Source organism: Enhydra lutris, unplaced genomic scaffold, assembly GCF_002288905.1.
Source record: "Enhydra lutris kenyoni isolate GAN:26980312 unplaced genomic scaffold, ASM228890v2 scaffoldscaffold30, whole genome shotgun sequence".
Taxonomy (NCBI): domain Eukaryota; kingdom Metazoa; phylum Chordata; class Mammalia; order Carnivora; family Mustelidae; genus Enhydra; species Enhydra lutris.
Window position 1 is genome coordinate 4,247,888 of NW_019154114.1, and position 20,108 is coordinate 4,267,995.

At 58.1% G+C, this 20,108-nt stretch overlaps 4 protein-coding genes across 7 annotated transcripts; 3 read left to right on the top strand and 1 right to left on the bottom strand.

The window, feature by feature from the left end:
- Positions 1 to 374: 374 nt before the first annotated feature.
- Positions 375 to 6,366, bottom strand: LOC111152832 (TNFRSF1A associated via death domain). Of its 2 annotated transcripts, none has more exons than XM_022511502.1 (5): positions 5,415 to 6,241; positions 2,728 to 2,886; positions 1,609 to 1,886; positions 1,323 to 1,527; positions 375 to 1,206 (listed from the first exon to the last, which is right to left on the bottom strand). In XM_022511502.1, exons 2-5 carry the CDS (start codon positions 2,876 to 2,878, stop codon positions 896 to 898), a joined length of 945 nt encoding a protein of 314 aa, XP_022367210.1. In that variant the 5' UTR covers positions 2,879 to 2,886; positions 5,415 to 6,241; the 3' UTR covers positions 375 to 895. The 2 variants fall into 2 exon arrangements, with proteins under 2 accessions (XP_022367210.1, XP_022367209.1); XM_022511501.1 differs by lacking the exon at positions 5,415 to 6,241 and adding an exon at positions 6,304 to 6,366 and having other exon boundaries at positions 400 to 1,206.
- A 725-nt stretch (positions 6,367 to 7,091) lies between these two features.
- LOC111152831 (F-box and leucine rich repeat protein 8) lies at positions 7,092 to 10,218 on the top strand. The gene is made up of 3 exons (XM_022511500.1): positions 7,092 to 7,134; positions 8,148 to 8,344; positions 8,886 to 10,218. Exons 2-3 carry the CDS (start codon positions 8,193 to 8,195, stop codon positions 9,856 to 9,858), a joined length of 1,125 nt encoding a protein of 374 aa, XP_022367208.1. The 5' UTR covers positions 7,092 to 7,134; positions 8,148 to 8,192; the 3' UTR covers positions 9,859 to 10,218.
- Positions 10,219 to 10,773: 555 nt separating this feature from the next.
- Positions 10,774 to 15,566, top strand: LOC111152830 (heat shock transcription factor 4). Of its 3 annotated transcripts, none has more exons than XM_022511498.1 (13): positions 10,774 to 10,896; positions 11,566 to 11,674; positions 11,765 to 11,892; positions 11,993 to 12,117; positions 12,380 to 12,455; positions 12,568 to 12,632; positions 13,155 to 13,257; positions 13,512 to 13,653; positions 13,878 to 14,001; positions 14,523 to 14,628; positions 14,736 to 14,801; positions 14,919 to 14,988; positions 15,253 to 15,566. In XM_022511498.1, the coding sequence occupies exons 1-13, from the start codon at positions 10,774 to 10,776 to the stop codon at positions 15,402 to 15,404; spliced, it is 1,389 nt and encodes a 462-aa protein (XP_022367206.1). In that variant the 3' UTR covers positions 15,405 to 15,566. The 3 variants fall into 3 exon arrangements, with proteins under 3 accessions (XP_022367206.1, XP_022367205.1, XP_022367207.1); XM_022511497.1 differs by having other exon boundaries at positions 13,526 to 13,653; positions 13,774 to 14,001; XM_022511499.1 differs by lacking the exon at positions 13,878 to 14,001 and having other exon boundaries at positions 13,526 to 13,653.
- An 852-nt stretch (positions 15,567 to 16,418) lies between these two features.
- Positions 16,419 to 19,705, top strand: LOC111152833 (nucleolar protein 3). The gene is made up of 4 exons (XM_022511503.1): positions 16,419 to 16,811; positions 18,689 to 18,991; positions 19,158 to 19,475; positions 19,560 to 19,705. The coding sequence occupies exons 2-4, from the start codon at positions 18,697 to 18,699 to the stop codon at positions 19,565 to 19,567; spliced, it is 621 nt and encodes a 206-aa protein (XP_022367211.1). The 5' UTR covers positions 16,419 to 16,811; positions 18,689 to 18,696; the 3' UTR covers positions 19,568 to 19,705.
- Positions 19,706 to 20,108: the final 403 nt, after the last annotated feature.

Below are 20,108 nucleotides of genomic sequence, written 5' to 3' on the forward strand. Positions count from 1 at the left end.
CCTCCCTCCACCTCTCCCTCTCCCTCCTCACCAGCCTCCCAACCTTAATGCCCCAGACCCTCTAAATGCTTCTCACTGGCCTCAGTATAAAATTCAAAATCTGTCAAATGGCTTACCAAATCCTGAGCTGTCTGCCTCCCATACTCACAAACTCTGCAAGCCCACCCACCACCCCTAGATCTAGTCACTCCAAACTTTGTTCTTCTAACATCCTCTGTCCTTCTAACTTTCCTCAAGACCTCACCAGAGGCTGGCTATGCCCAGAATGTTGCCATTCCCTCACCCCCCCACTCTCTCCTCTATTCACCCTCCTATCTCTCCCTGGAAGCCCAATCCCTAACCTGGGTTAGGCACCTGCTGCTCAGTGCCCCCATAACTTTTTGTATTTTTCACATTTTAAAAAAACGGGTAATATTTTATTGCTGTTGCTTAAAATTTGCAGTCCGACACAGTATAAACTGGGGGCAGGCAGGTTTCATGTATCTTGTTCACCACGGTATTTGCAGCACCCAGCATGATGGCTAGGACACAGCAAGTGCTTAATGAGTAGTTGTTCAATGAGTGAAGAGGTAAGGGCTGGCCAGAAGCCCCTCATTTGGGGTGGGCAGACTGCTGCAGCAGGTCACCCATGCACCCTGTTAATCTCACAGTATCTGGGGCCAAACCCCCAATGGCACTGCAACAGGAATGGTGGGTGCTTGTCCAACTCCTGGAGAAGGCAGTCGACAGTGCCCAGGAGCTCCAACAGCTGGGCTAAGTGGGGTTACAAGTGTGGTCTCAGAGTCCCATGGATGGACAGGAGCTCAGCAATAGCAGCAGAAGGAGCCAAGGGTCATTCGGGCGCTCCAAATCCTGCTGGGCAACTGGCCAATCCCCCCTTTTTCTGGTACCCAGGTTAGGCCAGGCTGCCATCGGGATTTGTGAGGCCCAGCAAGTCCTCTGCCAGGCTGGTGAGCTCGTTCTCCTCAAGGGCCTCTACCAGGCGCTGCAGCGTGGCCCTGCGGCCCTCTGCCTGCACGAAGCGTCGCAGCATCTGGAAGGCCTGCTCGTACAGCCCTTCGCGCTCATACTCATAGGCCAGTGAATCAAGCGCCGGGTCCCGCAGCGCACGACAGCCTCGCTGCAGAGAGCGCCCCACTTTGCGCCATTTGACACCCACTGAACGCGCAAACGTCTGTTGGTCCTGCAAGCTCAGCGGCCGGTTCACTGCGGGGAGGAGTGGGAAGCAGAGTGAGCTCGGGAACACCAAGACCATCCCAGACCCTGCTCCTCCCAAACTCCCTCTTCCGGAGGACCCTGCCTTGACTCTGCACGCGCCTCACCTATGGGCTGACCCTGGAACAGAAAAGTCTGGACAGGCGGCGGCGGCGGTGGTGGCAGCGGCTTCTCCTCTGAGAGAGAGGTGGCCAGGGACTGCGAGGGCGCTGGAACGACCTCTGTGTTGCCACCCTGGCTCCCCGAGCAGCACGCCAGATTCCGGAGCGCCTCCTCCAACTCAGAGAGTTCCTCGTCCCGGAGCCGGTCAGGCTAGGGAGGGAGTGCGGCATCGGTGGGCGTCTTAGCCGCAGATCCCCGCCCCACCCCAAACTGGCCCCAGCCCAGCCGCACCTTCTGGGCGAAGATGCAACTCAAACAGCGTTCCTCATCCGTCAGCAAGGTGTCCAGCCGCTCCGTGCCGGCGCGCAGCTCCAGTTGCAGCGGCACAGAGTGCAGGGAGAGAGCCGCCGCCAAGCACTCTTGCAGCGCAGCGCGCAGCGACCCCTCGCGGTAAGCGCGGAGAAAGCGGCTGCAGGGCTGGCGCCCGCGGAAACGCACCTGCACAATCAGCTGGGGCTCGCTGAGGTGGATCTTGAGCATCTGCAGTACGTCTGGGCTCCCGCCACTCTCTGCGGAGGCGGACAGTCAGGTGACAGGCGGTCCCCATGTGGGGCCATTTTTCCAAGCGGCCATGGTGGGGTGAAGCCCACACAGACTCCCTCCCTGACCCTAGCTCCCAGCTGGGAAACAAAATTGGGAGGCACACAGCAACAATCCAAAATGAAGGCCAGAACCTATCACAGGGAGCAACGGAGTGGGTGCCTCCCCAGACCCATCCTCGAAGCCCCAAATGAGGGTAGGCAAAAGAGATTGGCAAGAAGCTTTGCAGCAGAGAGAGGGGCCCGTGCCCAGGTCGGCCAAGCCTTCTGGTAGGAAGCCCTCGGGGCAGCGGAGGAGCGGAAGGTGTCAGGTCTTCGGCCTCTACTAACTGTGGTTCCCGCTGCCCAGGAAGGAGGCAGATCCCCCAACTGGCTTCAGTTTCCTGTGGCCTGTGCCCTGAGATGGGAAAGGGGGGCTCCCAAAAGGTAGGTACTGGGGAGGGGTTTTGGGCAAGGAGTGCTGCAGTGAGAGAGGAAAAGAGAAAGAAGCGTAATTAGTAGAAAGCAGTGAGCTGATTGGTCTGGGGAGTCTGAGGGGGCATAGAGAGGTGGGGGCGTTAGTGCATATATAGGTAGATCATACACAGACACGGGACACACGTCTACACCCAAGGGCACACCTGTGTAAACAGAGAAAACAAAGCCAGGCATCCCTCTCCTCTTCTCCACCCTCCCCGTAAAATCTTTTCTGTACCTCGGTAGTTAAGCACAGACCCAAAGAATTGAGGAGGTGGGGCCTCAGCCCCTGGTCCAGCCCACAAAAGGCCCAAACCTTCCCAATTCCTTTCCAAGTACCCACCCACCCACACACCTGTCAGTGCAGTCCGCAGAGCTCTGTACACCGGCACCTTCTGCTGGGCCTGAGCATAGGCATCAGATAGGACCACCTTGTCCAGCGAGGACTCCACAAACAGGTATGCGCTGCCCACCCACTCATCGAGCCCATTTGGCCCAGTCGCCATCTTGTCCCCTGGAGACACAGATAGTCAGGCATCCAGATCACCCCCCACCCAGCCCTGGAGACAACTGTCCAGTCCTGTGTGGTTCAGCTGCTCCACTCCCCCGCCCTCTGCCCAGCCGGCACACTTGTGAGGGGAAGTTCATCCTCTTACAGGCAGCCCCTTGTGCTTCTAAATCTGCACAGCATAGCCCAGCTCAGCCCAGACTTGCAATGAGGACTGTCGCGCCATTATCTTCCCAGAGAAAGCACAGGGTCACAGTGGCGGAAAAAGTGAGGTACTCCCCTGTGGTGGTGGCAGAGAAGGTCTGCCCTCTCCTCAGGCCAGGAGATCACTCTTTCAAAGCTGACAGGGGACATCCTTATCCTGGATAGTGCCCATGCCCCATAGCCAACAGAATCCATATCCTGGTATGCCTTCAGCTTAAACTTGAACCCCCATGATCACTTCGGGACAATAGCCCTCACTAGGTTTTGTCACCTGCATTCCTACTACATACCTCCTGGGTCCATTTCAAATGACACCTGTAGTTTTCACCTGCCCAGATTCCCTCTCCTAATCCTGATTCACCTTTGGGGCCTTCCCTCTTCCCTCTTCTCAATTCATGTGCCTGTTAGGAGCCCTAACTCCACTCCCTAATTCCAGGTGTGCACAAGTGAAATAGGCCTGGCCAAATCCACATATTCTACTCCCTTTTCTAAAGTGATTAGTTCAGAATTGGGCATAGGATTTAGGTTGGACCAACCAGTCAGAACCAGCCTGCAACTGTGGCTGGACCTATAAGGAAGAGAGACACTAGTTTCCCTTCCCATGGGACTGAGCTGGAAGAAAGGACAGGACTCCTCTGCCGCTGCTGGAAAGAGCCTGGCAGAGAATAAAACTGGCACAGAAGGATACAGAGCCAAGAGAGAAAGAGGTGCACGCCTAACCATGCTATGCTCTTGGCTCTAGCTGAACCCTGAACTCAGTTATGTCATTTATTTTTTTTTTTAAAGATTTTATTTATTTATTTGACAGAGAGAGATCACAAGCAGGCAGAGAGGCAGGTAGAGAGAGAGGAGGAAGCAGGCTCCCCGCTGAGCAGAGAGCCCGATGCGGGGCTCGATTCCAGGACCCCGAGATCATGACCGGAGCCGAAGGCAGCGGCTTAACCCACTGAGCCACCCAGGCGCCCCTCAGTTACATCATTTAAATCGTTCCTTTTTGTTCTAAAGTCCTTGCAGTTGGACTCTTGTCCTATGCAACTCAAATTGTTCTATTACAGATTTCCTCCCTGTCCAGACAGAGCCAGAGCCCCTTGGTGCTCATATCTCCTCTATCTTCTGACAAAATCCTAGCCCCTAGATCATGGTGGGAGGGTGGGAAGTTCCCAACCAGGAAACCACTTCATTGACCCTCCTCAGTTTAACTGCCTCCCAGTTACTGCACTGTGAGGCTGTAGGTGGAGAACTGCCCTGCCTCTTCCTCCCCACCCCTCCTAAGGCAACATTCCATCCTTGTCCCAGAAATGTTGGCTCAAGACCTCACCTCTTGCCCCAAGAGTCACACTTCTTTATCTCTGATCTCCAGCGTTTACATATAGTAGGCTAGGAGAGGGTAATGAGTCCTAGCTGTGAGCACCCTGGATGTCATTGCTCTGGGCAGAACAGATGGGGTGGGCCCCAGCTGTCACCCATTTACATGAGGGACAGGGAAGGGGGGGATTGCTGCCACAAGGAACTAGGACCACAGCCTTGGACCTTGTTGAGGAAGGAGAAGGAATCCTGAGCTAAAAGTAGAGGCTGCATTTCAGATCTGCTGCTACACCCTAACCCAAGAGCCAGTTACTGGGCCAGGGGCTCCCCAGCATCACCCAGACCTGGCAAGAGAAATGGTACCTAGTGATGGTCCATCCCACCCTCTGTCTGCGCACAGGGGACATGCCTTTTGAGTGCCCCCCCCCATAACCTTTCGGTAGAAAACATATTGATATTTGTGTAGTTACCCAAAGCAGTAGTCTGGAAATTAAAAGGAAGCTAGCTAGCATTGTTTACCTCTGCAGAGGGTGGGGAAGAGAGTGGGGAGAAGGGAGATTCTTATTTTCATTGTATTTTGCAACAAGCAACTTTATGTAAAATAGACCTATGTCCCTTGTATTAAAAGTCAACATAAAGGGGCGTGTGGGTGGCTCAGTGGGTTAAGCCTCTGCCTTCAGCTCAGGTCATGATCCCAAGGTCCTGGGATGGAGCCCTGCATTGGGCTCTCTGCTCAGCAGGGAGCCTGCTTCTCTCTCTGCCTGCCTCTCTGCCTACTTGTGATCTCTGCCTGTCAAATAAAATAAAAATCTTTTTTTTTAAAGGCGACATAAAATTGAAGCAAAAAACAAAACATAAATGGGGTAAGACTCTATAGGTGACAAGTGGGACCAAGAGCAGTACAAGACAAGTGAAAGGAGTTAGAGCCTAAAGGGAGTGGACCAGAGGGTAGAAGAGTGTGGGAACCTGTTGTGAAACATTTCCCCTTCCTTGTCTTCTTAGCCCCGTGACTAGAAGTTGCTGACCCCATCATTTTGATCGGCCCACGGACGGAAGTGAGGGCAGGACCCGGCCAAAGTCTGCCTGTCAGGACTGTCAGGGCGGGCACTGGAAACCTGGAGGAAGAGGCGATGCTCCATCACACTCACTAGTGGACAAATGGGAAAAGTCAAACGGGTCTGCGGGCCTGGAGGTTCAGTGGGTCAGATAACTGGGACAGGGACCTTCGGCTCGCTTGGTCCTCTGGGTAACTCCTTCCCTACGTGTCCTACAGAAGCCCCTCCTCGGGAAGCCCCGCGACTTACCCCCCCGCCCCGGGACAGCGCCTCTCTGAGGGTGGAAACGGGCCAGGTCCTGGGGACTCTCGGCTGAGCTGAGACTGTGAGCGACTAGCGGGTACCGACTCAAGAAAATAGGCCCCTACCACCAGGGGCCAGCCAGGCACAGCGCGCCATTAATATAGCCTAACGATCCCCTGGCAGGTCCGCCTTGGGCCGGGTGGCCCCTCAAGGGCTGCATCCATCCTGGAGCGCCCCCTACTCAGCTGGCCTGCTCCCAAGCTCCCGAGGGAAGTTCCCCTGACTCCAGTTGTGCCCCTTCTCATGCTGGGGTCGCATGTTCATCTGGCTGGGGCGGGAACAGGTTTTTGTCCACAGACCTTTTCAGAACCAGGCCCAGCCCGCCCTCCAATCAGCAGGAACCTGACACCCCCTCGAAAGACCTCAGCTGGGACAAGGAACCTGCGAATGCCAACGTACGCTCTCTGTCGCCTCTCACGGAAACAGCCCAACAGGCCGACGCCACCAACTGGCGCGGGCAGTCGCGGATGACAACTGAGCTGCGCCCACCCTCCTGAGCCAGGAATCGCCTCTGCTCGCGCCAGCACCGGGAAGCCCACCCACCCTCTGCACTAACCTGGCGGCCTTGGCCCAGCCCGGATTCACACGCCCGCCGGGCTCCACTGGACTAGGATGCTTCCGGGTGTGCGCGAAGCGCAGGGGTGGTGCCCCAGCCGCAGCAGCCCAGTCAGCCCCGGAGTCCCGCCCCCAATGCTCCCAGCGGTTTCTTCCCGCCCACTGTCCTTCGCTGCCAGCCCCCAGCCTCTGGGCAAAGCCCACCTGGTCCGTTGAGCAGGTAAGACATTGGCTCCCGAGGTTGGACGGCGTAAAGAGCCACCGGAAAAGACTTAGGGCGCTTTTCGGCTCTTATGATCCCAGGGGTAGGGGGCCCAGGGTGAGAGCTACCCCGCTTTCTCAAGCAGGGAGCGGACGAATCAACAAAGAGGCACCGCCTGGGCACCACAATTTTCTAGTGACGTCTGGGTGGGGAGGGTTTGAGCGAGATGATCTCTGACCTCTCCTACTCCCTGACACTCAGAACGGGGTGCCGGTGAGTCCAAGTTCAAGCCTGGCCGCGGGTATCTGAAGCCCCAGTATACATGAGGTACAAAGTGCAGTAAGGGACCGTTAGCCTGGAAAATATGGGGAACTAGAAAACTGGCAAGTGGTGTGAAACGTTGTGTAGGAAAACTTTCAAGCACCCTAAAATGGGCAACTTTGAAGAGGACACACTTTCCGATAAAGGCTTCGCTCTGTAATGGGTCTGCAGAACTCCAGCTGAACCGAAACTGCCCGACCTGAGCCTGGACTGGTCCGGAGTCAGGATTGAAACTTGAACCCAGGGCCCCTCAGGCCCCAGAACCCGAAGCTTTTCTCCACCCAGCGGGCCTTTCTTTGGAAGCACCCGGTACGTCTCCCCAGTGAGGTGGAGGAATGGAAGGAGCTTCCCCTCTTGGAGCGGATTCAGCTGTGCCCCACCCCTCCCCCGCTTCCTGATTGGCTGGTGGTCCCCGCCAATTAGAAGTCTTCTCCAGTGCCCCCGCCCTATTAACCCTGGAGTCACTTTCTAGTGACTGGCTTGGGATGAGGTCTCTCAACTCCGGACCTGTAGAGTCAACTGGTACTTGCTGAAATTCAGATTCCTGGGCCCCACTTTTACCGGAGAGCCTGATTTAGTAGGTGGGGCGGTAGACTCTGTATTATGAACAAGTGTCCGGATTATTCTGATATCCCCCGCCGTCTGAGAAGCCCTCATTTCAATGGCCCTTGAGGCGAGGCTTGGGTCCAGTACTAACCTGGAACTCAACAGAAGCTGGGAAGAAAGCAGTTCTGGAAGGTGTCTGGAAGACTAGTCTGGGTGGTCCCGGTGGCTCTGAGTGTGTGTATAGGGAGACAGGAGGCTCTCTGAGCTGGGGTGGGGTGGGTAGGGGAGGACAGTTTTGTCCCAAGTCAGGGCAGGTGCAGCTGCCCTCCACCTTCCCCAGGGAAAACTTTAGGGGCGAAGAGAAAAATCCAACAGCATTTTCCAAATCCAGATGTTTGGCTTTATCAACCTCGTACACAGATCGTGGTTGCATTCCTTCTAGTATAGCATAAAATGTAGATAGATTTGTTCAACAAATGAGAAGGTAGTATAAAGGAGAATCAGAAATCCTTCAGCATCCAAGGGTGATGATGGGTCTGAGACCTGTGCAGTAAGTGAAACTGGGCCTCATGCTTTGTTTAATAATTTGGTTAAATGTTTTGCTGTCACTTGAAATTATTAATAATATTTTCAGCGAAGAGTCCCCCATTTTCACTTTGCATTGGGCTCTGCAAATTATGTAGCAGTTTCTGGGCCACAAGCCTTTGCACACATAGGCTCTGGTGGTCCCCTCAACATTTTGGCTTTCTGGAGCCCAGAGACGCCCCTCTCTCCAGGCAAGAGCTTCTGGAAGCGGCAGAGTTCCCATCTCTCGCAGGGCCATGGCCGAGCCTGGAGAGCAACTGCCAGAGGAGGTGCTGGCGCTCATCTTTCGCCACCTGTCTCTGAGGGACCGTGCAGCTGCTGCCAGGGTCTGCAGAGCCTGGGCTGCCGCTGCTACCTGCAGTGTGGTGTGGCATGACACGACCATCAGGTGAGCAGGCTCCTCCCTCTCCCTCCTTCTCCCTTTCTCATGGAATCAGGGGTTGAGGATATCTACATGTAAAAGCATAATCATTACTAACATTTGTTGGCCACATACTATGTACCAACTGGTGTTCTAAGTACCTTACATATATTAATTTAATCCTCACGAAAACCTTATGTAGTGATAGGTAGAATTATCTCTATTGCACAGATAGGAAATTGATGCAGAGAGATTTAATTACCTCGTACAGGTCACTCAGCTAAGTAGTAGCAGAGGCAGAATGGGAACCTGACAGTCTAGAGGCCCCTGCCTAGCCCCCTGAGAAAGCTGAGTTCCTGAAATATCATTGGCTCTCCCTGCCAGGGCTTCAGCTCACGGCAGGCGCATCTTACATCGTCCAAAGGAGTTCCCTCCTAGTATCAGTGGCTATTTGGGGGCAACCTGGCATGACCAGGACTGGGAGGTATATGTGTGGGGTGTCAGGAAGTGGGGATGGGCAGAGGCTTCTTGCGGCCAATGCCTTTTTCACCACTGTTCTAACTGCAAGTTGCGACTGTGAGCGAGAAGGCACGCTGCTACCATACCTGTCTGCCTGCCTGGACCATGTTCACAACCTACGACTGGAATTTGAGCCGTCGAGGGAGCCGAGCCGCCGGGCGGCCACCGAGTTGCTAACCGCCCTGGCGGTCCGCACCCCGGGACTTCGAAGCCTGCGCCTGGAGTGCCGCGGAGAAAAGCCGCTCTTTGATGCAGGCCGCGACATCCTGGACGCCGTGCACGCTATATGCCGGGCCGCCTGCGCGCTGCGCCACCTCGACCTTAGGCGCTTGCCTTTTACGCTGGACGACGCGTTGGTGCTGCAGGCGGCACGCGGCTGCCCCGAGCTCCGCAGTCTTTTCCTTGACAACTGTACGCTGGTAGGCAGCGTGAAGCCCGACTCTGTGCTCGAGCTACTAGAAGCCTGCCCGCGCCTGCGCGCCCTCGGCCTACACCTAGCTAGCCTGTCGGGCACTGCCCTCCAGGTGCTGGCAGCGCCGCACCGCGCGCCTTTCGCTCTCCTGGCCCTACGGTGCGCGTGCCCCGAGGACGCACGCGCGCCACGCCTGCCCGAGGAAGCCTGGGCCGCGGTGCGCCGCCGCCACCCGGGACTGGCCGTGGAGCTGGAGCTGGAGCCAGCGCTGCCCGCTGAGAGCGTGACGCGCGTCCTACAACCTGCCGTGCCAGTGGCTGCGCTACGCCTCAGCCTCTCTGGGGATACCGTAGGCCCGGTGTGCTTTGCAGCGCGCCACTACGGCGCAACCTTGCGCGCTCTTGAGGTGCGCGCCGCTGCCTCAGCGGAGCTGGACGCTGCACTGGAGTTGCTGGCGGCGCGCTGCGCGGGCCTGCGCGAAGTACACTGCTTCTGCGTGGTACGACCCTCTGTGTTGCATGCCTTCCGCGCGCACTGTCCGCGCCTGCGCAGCTACACGCTCAAACTAACGCGGGAGCCCCATCCCTGGCTGCCCACGCCTGTGGCGTGATGGGGTGGTCGCCTCTCCAGCATATATGTGGCCGCTAAGATGCTGGATGCATTTGTCCAGGCGTGCACCAACGCCAGCCCGCTCCTTCGGGTCTCTGTTGAGTCTTGTGCCTCTGGAAGATGAGCGCATGTAGGATAGCGTCGGGACCATCCCAGGGCGTCTTGAGTCCACTGGACGCATCTCCATAATGGGATCATCCTCCCCCAGTCCCACTCCTCTGCTGACGCTGCGCTAGCTCCACGGCCCTGGCGCGTGAGGGGGGCGGGTAGAGAGAGGACCCTGGCTCCTGTGGCGACTTGGGTGTGAGTGTGAAATAAATCCTGTAGCAACACCGCGTCCTCTGGAAGGCGGGCCGGCTCTGAAGGGGGAGGGCGGGAAAACTTCAGAGGCCCAAGCACCCGACCCGGCTGGCGTGGATCGATCAGTTGTACCGATGGGGCTACGGAGGTCAGGGGCAGGGCACTCCGCATCCTTGGAATGACAACGCCCCAGAGTTCTGCGGGATGGTGCCAGCTTCTCTCCGCACCCGCTCTCCACACCCCTTGCTCCTATCTGCCCTCCCTATCCAGGCAATGGCCATCGCCTTCTAGGGCTTTTCCAGCCCACACCGGGTCGCGCATGGGTGATTTCTCCCGAAGAGCAAAGGAGGAAACAGCCTGAGAAGGGTGGAACTAGAACCCCGGTTTTCCTCCCCACCGCACCCCTCCACTCACATTAGATCCCAGCCTTCCCTTTCCGTCTGCTGGTGCGGCTGCCGAGGTCTGAGCCCCGCCCCGCGGGTTCGCACGTGGTCCCCACCTGACCCCGCGCCGGGAGGCGGAGTAGGGCGGGGCGGGCGGCAAACGCAGCACTTTCCGCGGCTTTCACAAGCCCGCGGCACCCGGCCCGAGCTCTTAGCCGGGCGGAGACTGCGCCATGCAGGAAGCGCCAGCCGCGCTGCCCACGGAGCCGGGCCCCAACCCAGTGCCTGCGTTCCTCGGCAAGCTATGGGCGCTGGTGGGAGACCCGGGGACCGACCACCTGATCCGCTGGAGCCCGGTGAGGGCTGGGGCCCCGTGACTTCCCCAGTGGTCCCCAGGATCCTTCCAAGTCAGTGAACATCCACGCCCACCCAACCCCTCTCTGGGACAGGGCTATGGGTCTCCCGATTCAGCTCTCCAGTGTAGTTTAACTTGGAGGGGGTTGTGCGAGATGAAAGTGAGGCGACTTCCTCCGGACCGAGGAAAGGGTAGGCGCCTTCTGGAGACCTAGAGCCTGAGGGATCTTTGAGGTCATTTAGTTCCCACCCCACCCCAATAGACAGGAAAACAGAGTCTTGGAGAAGGGAACAGCTAGGTCTGGTTCTGGATCGGAGTGGCGTCTTGGGTCTGGGACCCGTCCAGGGTTGGAACCCAAGTCTGGCTTCTGCTCTTTCTTTCCCAGAACCCAGTACGGAGTCTGGGTCTGGCTAGGGTAGGGACTGACTGTGGTCGCTCCAGGCTAGGCCGCACAGCTGGTTCTGGCCTGGCCTTGTCCCATGTCTTCATGAGCGGCACGGGTCTCCAGCGTGAGTACGAGTGTGTGTGCGTGCGTGCGTGTGTGTGTGTGTGTGTGTGTGTGTGCGCGCGCGCGCGCGCCAAAGCGCGGGCCTGGCCGAGGGCGGGCACGGCTCACTGTGTCGTTCGGTCTCCGCCCGCACCGTGGGTGGGCGGGCTGCGTTCTTGGCAGAGCGGGACCAGTTTCCTCGTAAGCGACCAGAGCCGCTTCGCCAAGGAAGTGCTGCCCCAATACTTCAAGCACAGCAACATGGCAAGCTTTGTGCGGCAGCTCAACATGTGTGAGTCCCTAGGACCAGGAGGGAAGTGGGTGCGAGGGCCTTGGTGAGCGGGTGGTGGGGCAATTTACGCTCCCACTCCCCCCTCCCTAGATGGTTTTCGGAAGGTGGTGAGCATTGAGCAGGGCGGCCTGCTTAGGCCCGAGCGCGACCACGTCGAGTTCCAGCACCCGAGCTTCGTACGCGGCCGAGAACAACTACTGGAACGTGTGCGGCGCAAGGTGGGGGTGGCCTTCGGGAACCAGCAAACTCGCGTGGAGGTGTCGAGAAGGCTAGCCCTGTTCTCGAAGACTCCGAACTGATGGTGCCTCCCACTTGCAGGTGCCTGCGCTGCGCAGCGACGACGGCCGCTGGCGCCCCGAGGACTTGGGCCGGCTGCTGGGCGAGGTGCAGGCTTTGCGGGGAGTGCAGGAGAGCACCGAGGCGCGGCTGCGGGAGCTCAGGCAGTGCGGGGGGAGGGGGCGTAGGAGGGTTGGGAGGGAGAAGGGGAGTCGGTGAGAGGACACTGGCTGCCAGGCAGTTCTGGACAGCTCCTTCCTCTTTCATTTCTTAGTGCCTCCGTCCAAAGAGGGCTGAGCTGTGGAACTCAGTTCTGGACGGATGGATGCTCCTCGGAGTGGTCGTGGGTTTAGACCTGCCATTCTGTGGGGGGTGGTGACCGGGAAGACTCTCAGATGCCTCAGCACCTTCCCACGCCTTCCCCCACAGGCAGAACGAGATCTTATGGAGGGAGGTGGTGACTCTGCGGCAGAGCCATGGTCAGCAGCACCGGGTCATTGGAAAGGTGTTCCTCTCCCCCTATCCTCTCTACCACTCCTGAACAAATCCACCTGGAAGTGCCTTGTTGGGTGGGGACAAGGTCCCAAGTATGAATTAACTCTTTGCTTCCTCTTTAGCTGATCCAGTGCCTCTTTGGGCCACTTCAGACAGGGTCCAGCAGCACAGGAGCGAAGAGAAAGCTGTGAGTGAGAAAGTCAGGGACGTCCACACACACCCCCCCCCCCCTTCACTTCCAGGAACCTCCCTGCCAGTGGTCCCATGCAGGGACTCCTTCTCCTCCAGCAGCTCTCTCCAGGAATCCTCATTGTTCTTCCCTGCACTACAGTGTTCCTCAACCCATGGCAATTTCCCCAAGGTCCCCCCTCCAGGACTTTCCCTCTCTCCCTCCAATCCTACCAAGTACTCCCATTCCCAGATCCCTGTGTTCCAGGACCTTAGCCCGCAATTCCTACACCCAGCAGTCCCTTTCCCCTCACCCCAAAACATCCCAACAGCAGAGGGTCTGGGGATCAAACCATGCTCTCTCCCTCCCTTTTCCACCCTCAAAAGGCCCCCATTTCTGGGGGGAGCCCCTTCTGCTTCCAACATGTGACTGATGCCCTGGCAACAGGCCTCAACTCTGCTGACTTGGCTGCTGGGGCCTGAGGGAGGGAGGTGCAGGCTGAGAGGCCTGGGGGATGTAGCTGCCCTGCCCCCTGCACAGGTCCCTGATGCTGGAGGAGGGGAGCTCATGCCCAACACCGGCCAAATTCAGTGCTTGTCCCCTACCTGGTGCCCTCTTGCAGGACCCCTACTGTATCCAGTCGGTAGGTTTTTTCTTCTCCTCCCTTCCCTAGGGCACAAGTGGGCTTATGGAGAGCCTATTCCTTTGCCCCATTCTCTAACGGGAAGAGAACGGGAAGGAGGCCAGCCTTCCCCCCCACCCCGCCCCACCCCAAACCCAGGCTCCCCAGCATGGACTAAGCCTCCCCCCTCAAATCTTACTCCTCAGACCTGGTGGATATGGGTACCGGTTAGGTTCTGCCTCTCCCTGTTGCTTGAGAGGAAGGACTGGGCTCAGTCATCTATTTACAGCCCCTCCCAGAGACCGCCTTGGGCCTCAGCAGCTCTCACAGGGCCAGGGGCCCTATCATCTCTGACATCCATGAAGACTCTCCATCCCCTGATGGGACCAGGCTTTCTCCTTCCAGAAGTGGCAGGAGGTAAGACAGACAGGGCTGCCCTCTGGGGAGCTTATAGGGGAGGGCCTGGCAGCCCAGATGGCTGTGGAGATAAGGGGGAGGGCAGTGCTGGAGTCTGGTTGAAGCTTTTCTCTGGTGCAGGGAGAAGGGCCTGGCACTGCTCAAAGAAGAGCCGGCCAGCCCAGGGGGGGAAGGCGAGGCCGGGCTGGCCCTGGCCCCAAACGAGTGTGACTTCTGCGTGACAGCCCCCCCGCCACTGCCTGTGGCTGTGGTGCAGGCCATCCTGGAAGGGAAAGGGAACTTCAGCCCTGAGGGGCCCAGGAATGCCCAACAGCCTGAACCAAGGGGTCCCAGGGAGGTACCTGACAGGTGAGCAAAGCGTCTATTCTTGCCTGGGAGTCCTGGGGGCCTCTTCTGCAGGTAGACCTCCGCTAACTAACTTCCCAGCCTTGCCTACCCCTTGTGGCTGAGGGGGAGGTGAGGCAATATGATGACCAGATTTCTCAGAGTTGCTCTAAAGAGTACCAGTACCAGAATGCCCTGGAAAGTAGAAGCTCCCATCAGGTCAATCAGTCTATCTAGGGTAGAGCCCAGGAACCTGTATTGTAACGGAGTTCATTTCGGTGATTGGAAACATTGAAAAGTACACTATAGTTTAAGAACCATGGGTGCTGACAATTCCAAACAAAAGGGACATGTATCCCAAGACCCCAGTTTCATAATCCAAACCTCAGGTCAAACCTAGGAAGCAGAGGCGCTCCTTAAGCACCCTCTATGTGGGGAATCCTACCATCTTGTAGTTGTCCTATTCTGATCCTGATGTATCCAGGTTCCTTAGGAACCTAATGCGGGGTGAACACTGCAGGCCAACAGCAGTTCTCTGTGTGCAGGGGAACTCTGGGCCTGGAGAGGGGGGTGCGGAGCCCAGAGCATCTGCTACCTCCCATGCTGCTTCAGCCCCCCACTGAAAGTGTGGAGCCCGCAGGGCCCCTGGATGTGAGTATACCTTCAGCAGGGCAGGGGCACAGGGCAGAGGGGAGGGGGGGCCTGGGTGTGGTCTGTTTGGAGGGGGAAGGGCACCACTGGCTGAGCGCTTCCCCCAGGTGCTGGGCCCCAGCCACCAAGGGCGAGAATGGACCCTGATGGACTTGGACATGGAGTTGTCCCTGGTAAGATGAAGGTGGGGACGGCAAGGGTTAGAGTTACTGAACCAAGCCCTCAGCCAGAGCCCCAGCTCCCTTCCTCCACTCCCCTCCCCAACTGCTTCCTGGGGTTCTCCTCTGCAGATGCAGCCCTTGGGTCCAGAGAGGAGTGAGACTGAGCTGGCGGTCAAAGGGTTAAATTCTCCAGGGCCAGGTGAGAGTTGTGGTGACTCGGGACCTTGGTCTGAGCTGCCAGGATTGGGTGGGCTGGACAGTTTGTGTTTTGAAGGGAAGTCCCCTGAGTTCAGGCTGCCCCTGGGATAGCTACTGAGGCTACCCATGCTCTGGCCGGTGGGTGAGAGTGGAGAATGTGTGTTTCATTGTGACTGACCAGCAGGCAGGACAGGTGAGGCTCTCCTTCCTCCAAGAGAGGAGGAAGAGCTGTCTCTCCTTGCTGAGCACAGCCCAATCCTCCTAGGGAAGGACTCCACCCTTGGAGCACCACTCCTGCTGGATGTCCAAGCGGCTTTGGGAGGCCCAACTCTCGGCCTTCCTGGAGCTTTAACCATTTACAGCACCCCTGAGAGCCGAGCCTCCTACCTAGGCCCCGGGGCCAATCCCTCCCCCTGAGACCTGCTTTGCTCTGAAGCCAGCCTACCTGAGGGGCTGGCCTGCAGCAGCACCCCCTTCTGGGCTTCCTGGTGCCCTTGGAAGAGGCAGAACCAAGACCCTGCTACTTTGTGGTCCTTCTCCATTACTGAGCCCTGCACATAAACTGCATTTTTTTCTGTGTTTCTGGTCTCTTTTCTCTACCGACCAGGGAGCACAGAAGTCATGGGTGGGGGTGGAGGGCGACTTTGCATTCATAGAAATTTCCAGATGCTAAAGCTTTAGTAGCGGAACCCCTGGAGAGAGGAGGTGCTTGGGACACTAGGCCCTAGTTATGCTTAGGCTCCTGCCCAGTGGCCGGTTCCAGGGCTGGCACGTGGCCACTGCAACCTCAGGGGCTTTTGGGGTCACATCCGGTTCCACAATGCATCTGCTCTGTGATCCTGGATAAGCTTGTCCCCTTCTCTGAGCCTTATCTGGGATAAGCAGAGAGAGTTCAAGGAGAAGATGGATGTAAATCTGGGAATTGCCGGGCGCCAGAAGGACCCCCTCCCGGATTCATTCGGTGCGCCTGCGGTGGGGAGGGAAAGCGGACTATGCCTAGAAGCCCAGGGGTGCGCGGCCCCCGAAGCCTGCCTCTGGGTGTCCCCAGAACAACCCCCCCCCCTTCCCCTCCCCCCTCCCAGTTCCCGGCAGCCCTGGCCGCCCCGCCCCCGCCGCAGCAGCTGCTCCCACCCCCACCCCGCCCTGCCCTTTCTGCCTCGTCATCTACTGCCCCGCGGAGGCTCGACCCACGAGTGGGGCCGCCGGGAACGCTTAGAACCGGGAGCCCCACCCCACCCGGCTGGGGGAGGGAAGAGATACTGAGATTGGGCAGAATCCGCGCCCGACCACCACCAGCCGAGCTCGAAGGAGGTCTGTGAGCACCGCCCCTCCACCGGATTCAAGCGGTGGGACTGGGTGTGGGGGAGGTAAGGGGAGCCTTGTGATCGCTCTTTTGTAAAGCCTCCCGCGGTTTCCCACAACCGTCGCTCTCTAGCATAAGAGACCGCGCAGAGAGGTGGGAAGGAGGCCGACATCTCCGTCGATGCCTCGCACCTGGAGCCGCCTGGCGCTCCGGATTTGGCCTCTGATCCTTGAAGGACTGGCCGGGACTTAATTTCGGTATTTAGTTCCGACCGTTGACTTGCCGCTGGGGCCTGTGCACCCCACACAGGACAAAGTGCAGCACTTGGCATACTGCAGGGAGGAGGCTAACATGAAAATAACTTGCAGAGCCATGAGGGAGAAGGGGCCAATCCAATCTGTCCCCCACCCCCAACTTGTACTGAGCAGGTCCTGCACCCGTGACTGGGAGACAGTCTTTGGAGGTCTCCGCTGAAGAGGGCAGAGGGTCCCTGAACACAGTGAAGTGATGTCAGCGTGGTGGTGAGATGCTGCTTCTGGGGCACACAAGAGAAGGAGCCAGTCTGCCTTGGGGACGCTCAGGCACTGGGGTGGACAAGGGGACATTTGAGTCTTGGAGGATGGGCCCCCAGCGTGGAGGGAGGGGAAGGATATTCCAGGCTTAGGGAACAGCATCTGCAAACGTCCACATGTGCCAGGGGCTTGCACGGTTCTCCCAGCACTGTGTGGTGGAGGGAAATAGGTGGTGGTGGGGGGGGGGAACCTGGCTGTCCATAGGGGTGGGAGTTGGTTTGAGTGGCCAGGCCACATGATCTTAATTCTCTTTGATGGGCAGTGGGGAAAGGCGACAAGTAGTTGAGGCTGATATTCTGCTTGGCAGGAGATCTCAAAGTTCAAGCTAGGCCAAGTCAGATTCCAATTCTGCCCTCTGGTCTCTCTGAAACTGTCTCCTCATCTGTAAAATGGGGACAATAAATCCTGCCCCAGAGACTTGTCAAAGTCACTATGCTTTGAGGGTGATGGGACGGGAGTGAAGGGTACTGAGAGAGACTGTCACAGGAGATGAGGTGATGATGGGGGGCTGAGGGAGGACGCTGATGGAGACCCAGGGAGAGGGAGGGGCAGGGGATAGTTCTGGTCTCTGCTCAGTAGTCTGGGGGAAGTACTGACAATGTGGTATGGCCAGGAGTGGTGAAATGACCAGGGAGGCATAGCATGACACCAGGTGGTAGTGAGAGAGACCTCGGAGGCAAGATGGGGCTAGGACCACAACCACTATCCCAGACCTAGAGCCAGAGAGAGAAGTAGGGGAGTGACCTCAGAAGGAGGATGAGACCCAGGAGGGTGCTGTGTAGACAAAGCCAAGGCTAGGGGAGATGAGCTGAGAGAGGGAGTGGTCTAGGGCCTGACCTCTTTGCCGCTTAATGCCAGGGGCCTTACTGCCTGGGTCAGGCCACCCCAGAAGTGATGGGCCATTGTCCTTGCTTGTTAATAAATGGACAAAGCAGATTAATTTCTGCCCAACACCCACTGCTTGCTAGAGACAGGCTCTCAAAATAGGAAGATCCATGGAAGAAAACAGTGAAAGTTCAGCAGCATTTGTGGCAGCTTTTATGAGTTGGGTCCATGGCATTTAAGGAAGCAGCAGGAGAAGATTCCCAGGGCATCAGGGAAACAGTTGGATCTCAGGTGATGTCAGGAGATCTTGGTCAGAGCTAGGACTTAAGAAAATTCAGGTAACCCTGCTCAGGTATTAGGGAGCTGGGACATACTGGGGGCATTGGTGAGGGGCTGCAGGGGCAGCGCCTATCCTTGGGGTCAGAATAAGGAGCCTGGACTTCCTTCAGTCGGTGAGGGGAGGCCCTCAGCACTTGTGCTCTGGGTGCGGAGGGGATTCAGTGCTCTGCAGGGTCTAAGCTGGACAGGAAACGCCAGACTAAGAAAGAGGTTAGGATGACAGAAATAGTCAGCGGATAGACTGGAAAAGACGAGGCTGCAAGCTGGGTAATGGGATCGGTTGGGATCGTCTTTCTTCCTGTTACGGTGGGGAAGCAGGCTGGGAAAAAGAAGTTCGTTTGGATAAATTAGGTCTGAATAGAATATGGGATCCACAGGCTATGGGATCCACAGGCAGCGGGGGCTCAGGAGGGACGTGCTGACTGGGGAGAGGGGTGGAGAGTAAATACGGACCCAGAGGAGAGGAGAGCCACATTTGCCATTTAGGGGAGGAAGAGAAGCCTGAGTAGACTGGGGACAAGCCCTCTGCCGAGGAGCTCTCCCGCCGCCTGGGCTGGGGGTGAACTTAAATCGCAGCCATGGGTGTTCACTGAGACCCTGGGGGAGAGGTCGAAAGTGGGGAGTCCCGGCTCCCATTACCTCTCTCCCCCTCCCCCATGCAGCCCCCACCATGGGCAATGCGCAGGAGCGGCCCTCAGAAACCATCGACCGGGAGCGGAAACGCCTGGTGGAGACGCTGCAGGCGGACTCGGGGCTGCTGCTGGATGCGCTGCTGGCGCGGGGCGTGCTCACCGGGCCCGAGTACGAGGCGCTGGACGCGCTGCCGGATGCCGAGCGCAGGGTGCGCCGCCTGCTGCTGCTGGTGCAGAGCAAGGGCGAGGCCGCCTGTCAGGAGCTGCTGCACTGCGCGCAGCGGACCACGCGGACGCCCGACCCCGCCTGGGACTGGCAGCACGTGGGCACGGGTGAGCGCACAGAGGCGGGGTCTGAGCCAGAGCGCGGGGCGTGGCGTAAAGGGGTAGAGTGGGAAACCGAGAAGTAGTCTCCCCCACCCACAAGGGTGTGTGTGTGTGGGGGGGGGATACCGCAGAGGCAGAAAATGAGCCTCAGATACTCCCACCTCCGCCCCAGGCTACCGGGAACGCAGCTACGACACTTCATGCCCTGGCCACTGGACACCTGAGGCACCTGGCTTGAGAATCACTTGCCCCGAACTGCCCATTGCTTCAGACTGCGACGAGGCTGGGGTTCCTGGGGGCTCAGAGACAGCGCAATCCGGAACGCCCGAGGAACTCAATCCGGAGCTGGAAGCTGGGGCCTCTGAAGAGGCTGAGCTGGATGTGGAACCAGAACCAGAGGCAGAGGCAGAACCCGAACCTGAACTGGAGCGGGAACCCGAACCCGAGCTGGAGCCCGAGCCCGACTTCGAGGCTGGTGATGAGTCTGAAGGTGTGAGGCTACCCAAACCCAGTGCGGGATTGGCGGGAGCGTGGGCCCCACATGACCGACCACTTTTTTCTTTGTCACCTCTAGATTCCTGAATGCCGGAGGAACACTGACAGGCCGCCCCTGCCCAAGCCGCGTAGGACCTGGGATCCTGCCCTGACATGTGTTGGGAGTTGCCACCAAGTCTCCACCTGACCCAGTACCACTAGAAGTGAATAAACTCTAGAGGGTCAGCCTGGGCTGTGTGACTTTGGCTTTTTGCCCAGGAACCAGGGTGTGGGTCCATGCCCTTGAGGTTCAGCAACCTGGGCAGCCTCATGCCCCACTGTCCAGTTCTTAGCCCCATTTCATCCTCAGTAGCCCAAGCCACACCCCCCTGGAGCCCTCAGTCCCAGGCCCCTAGTGTGACAAGGGCCAGACCCCTGGGCACTGCCCCACGGTTCTTTTCCCCTCATGAACCAGTTGCGGGGGGTGGGGGCTGTGTAGTTACCTGCCCCCCACTTCATGGAAGTCCTTGGGCCTGGTACAGGGAAGGGAGACTTCTCTCCACTTAGGGCAGGCTAGAGCTCAAAGCCTTGAGAAGTGAGATTAGGAGAGAGGAAGAGGAAAGGATCTTGGGTAGACAGAGCCCACACG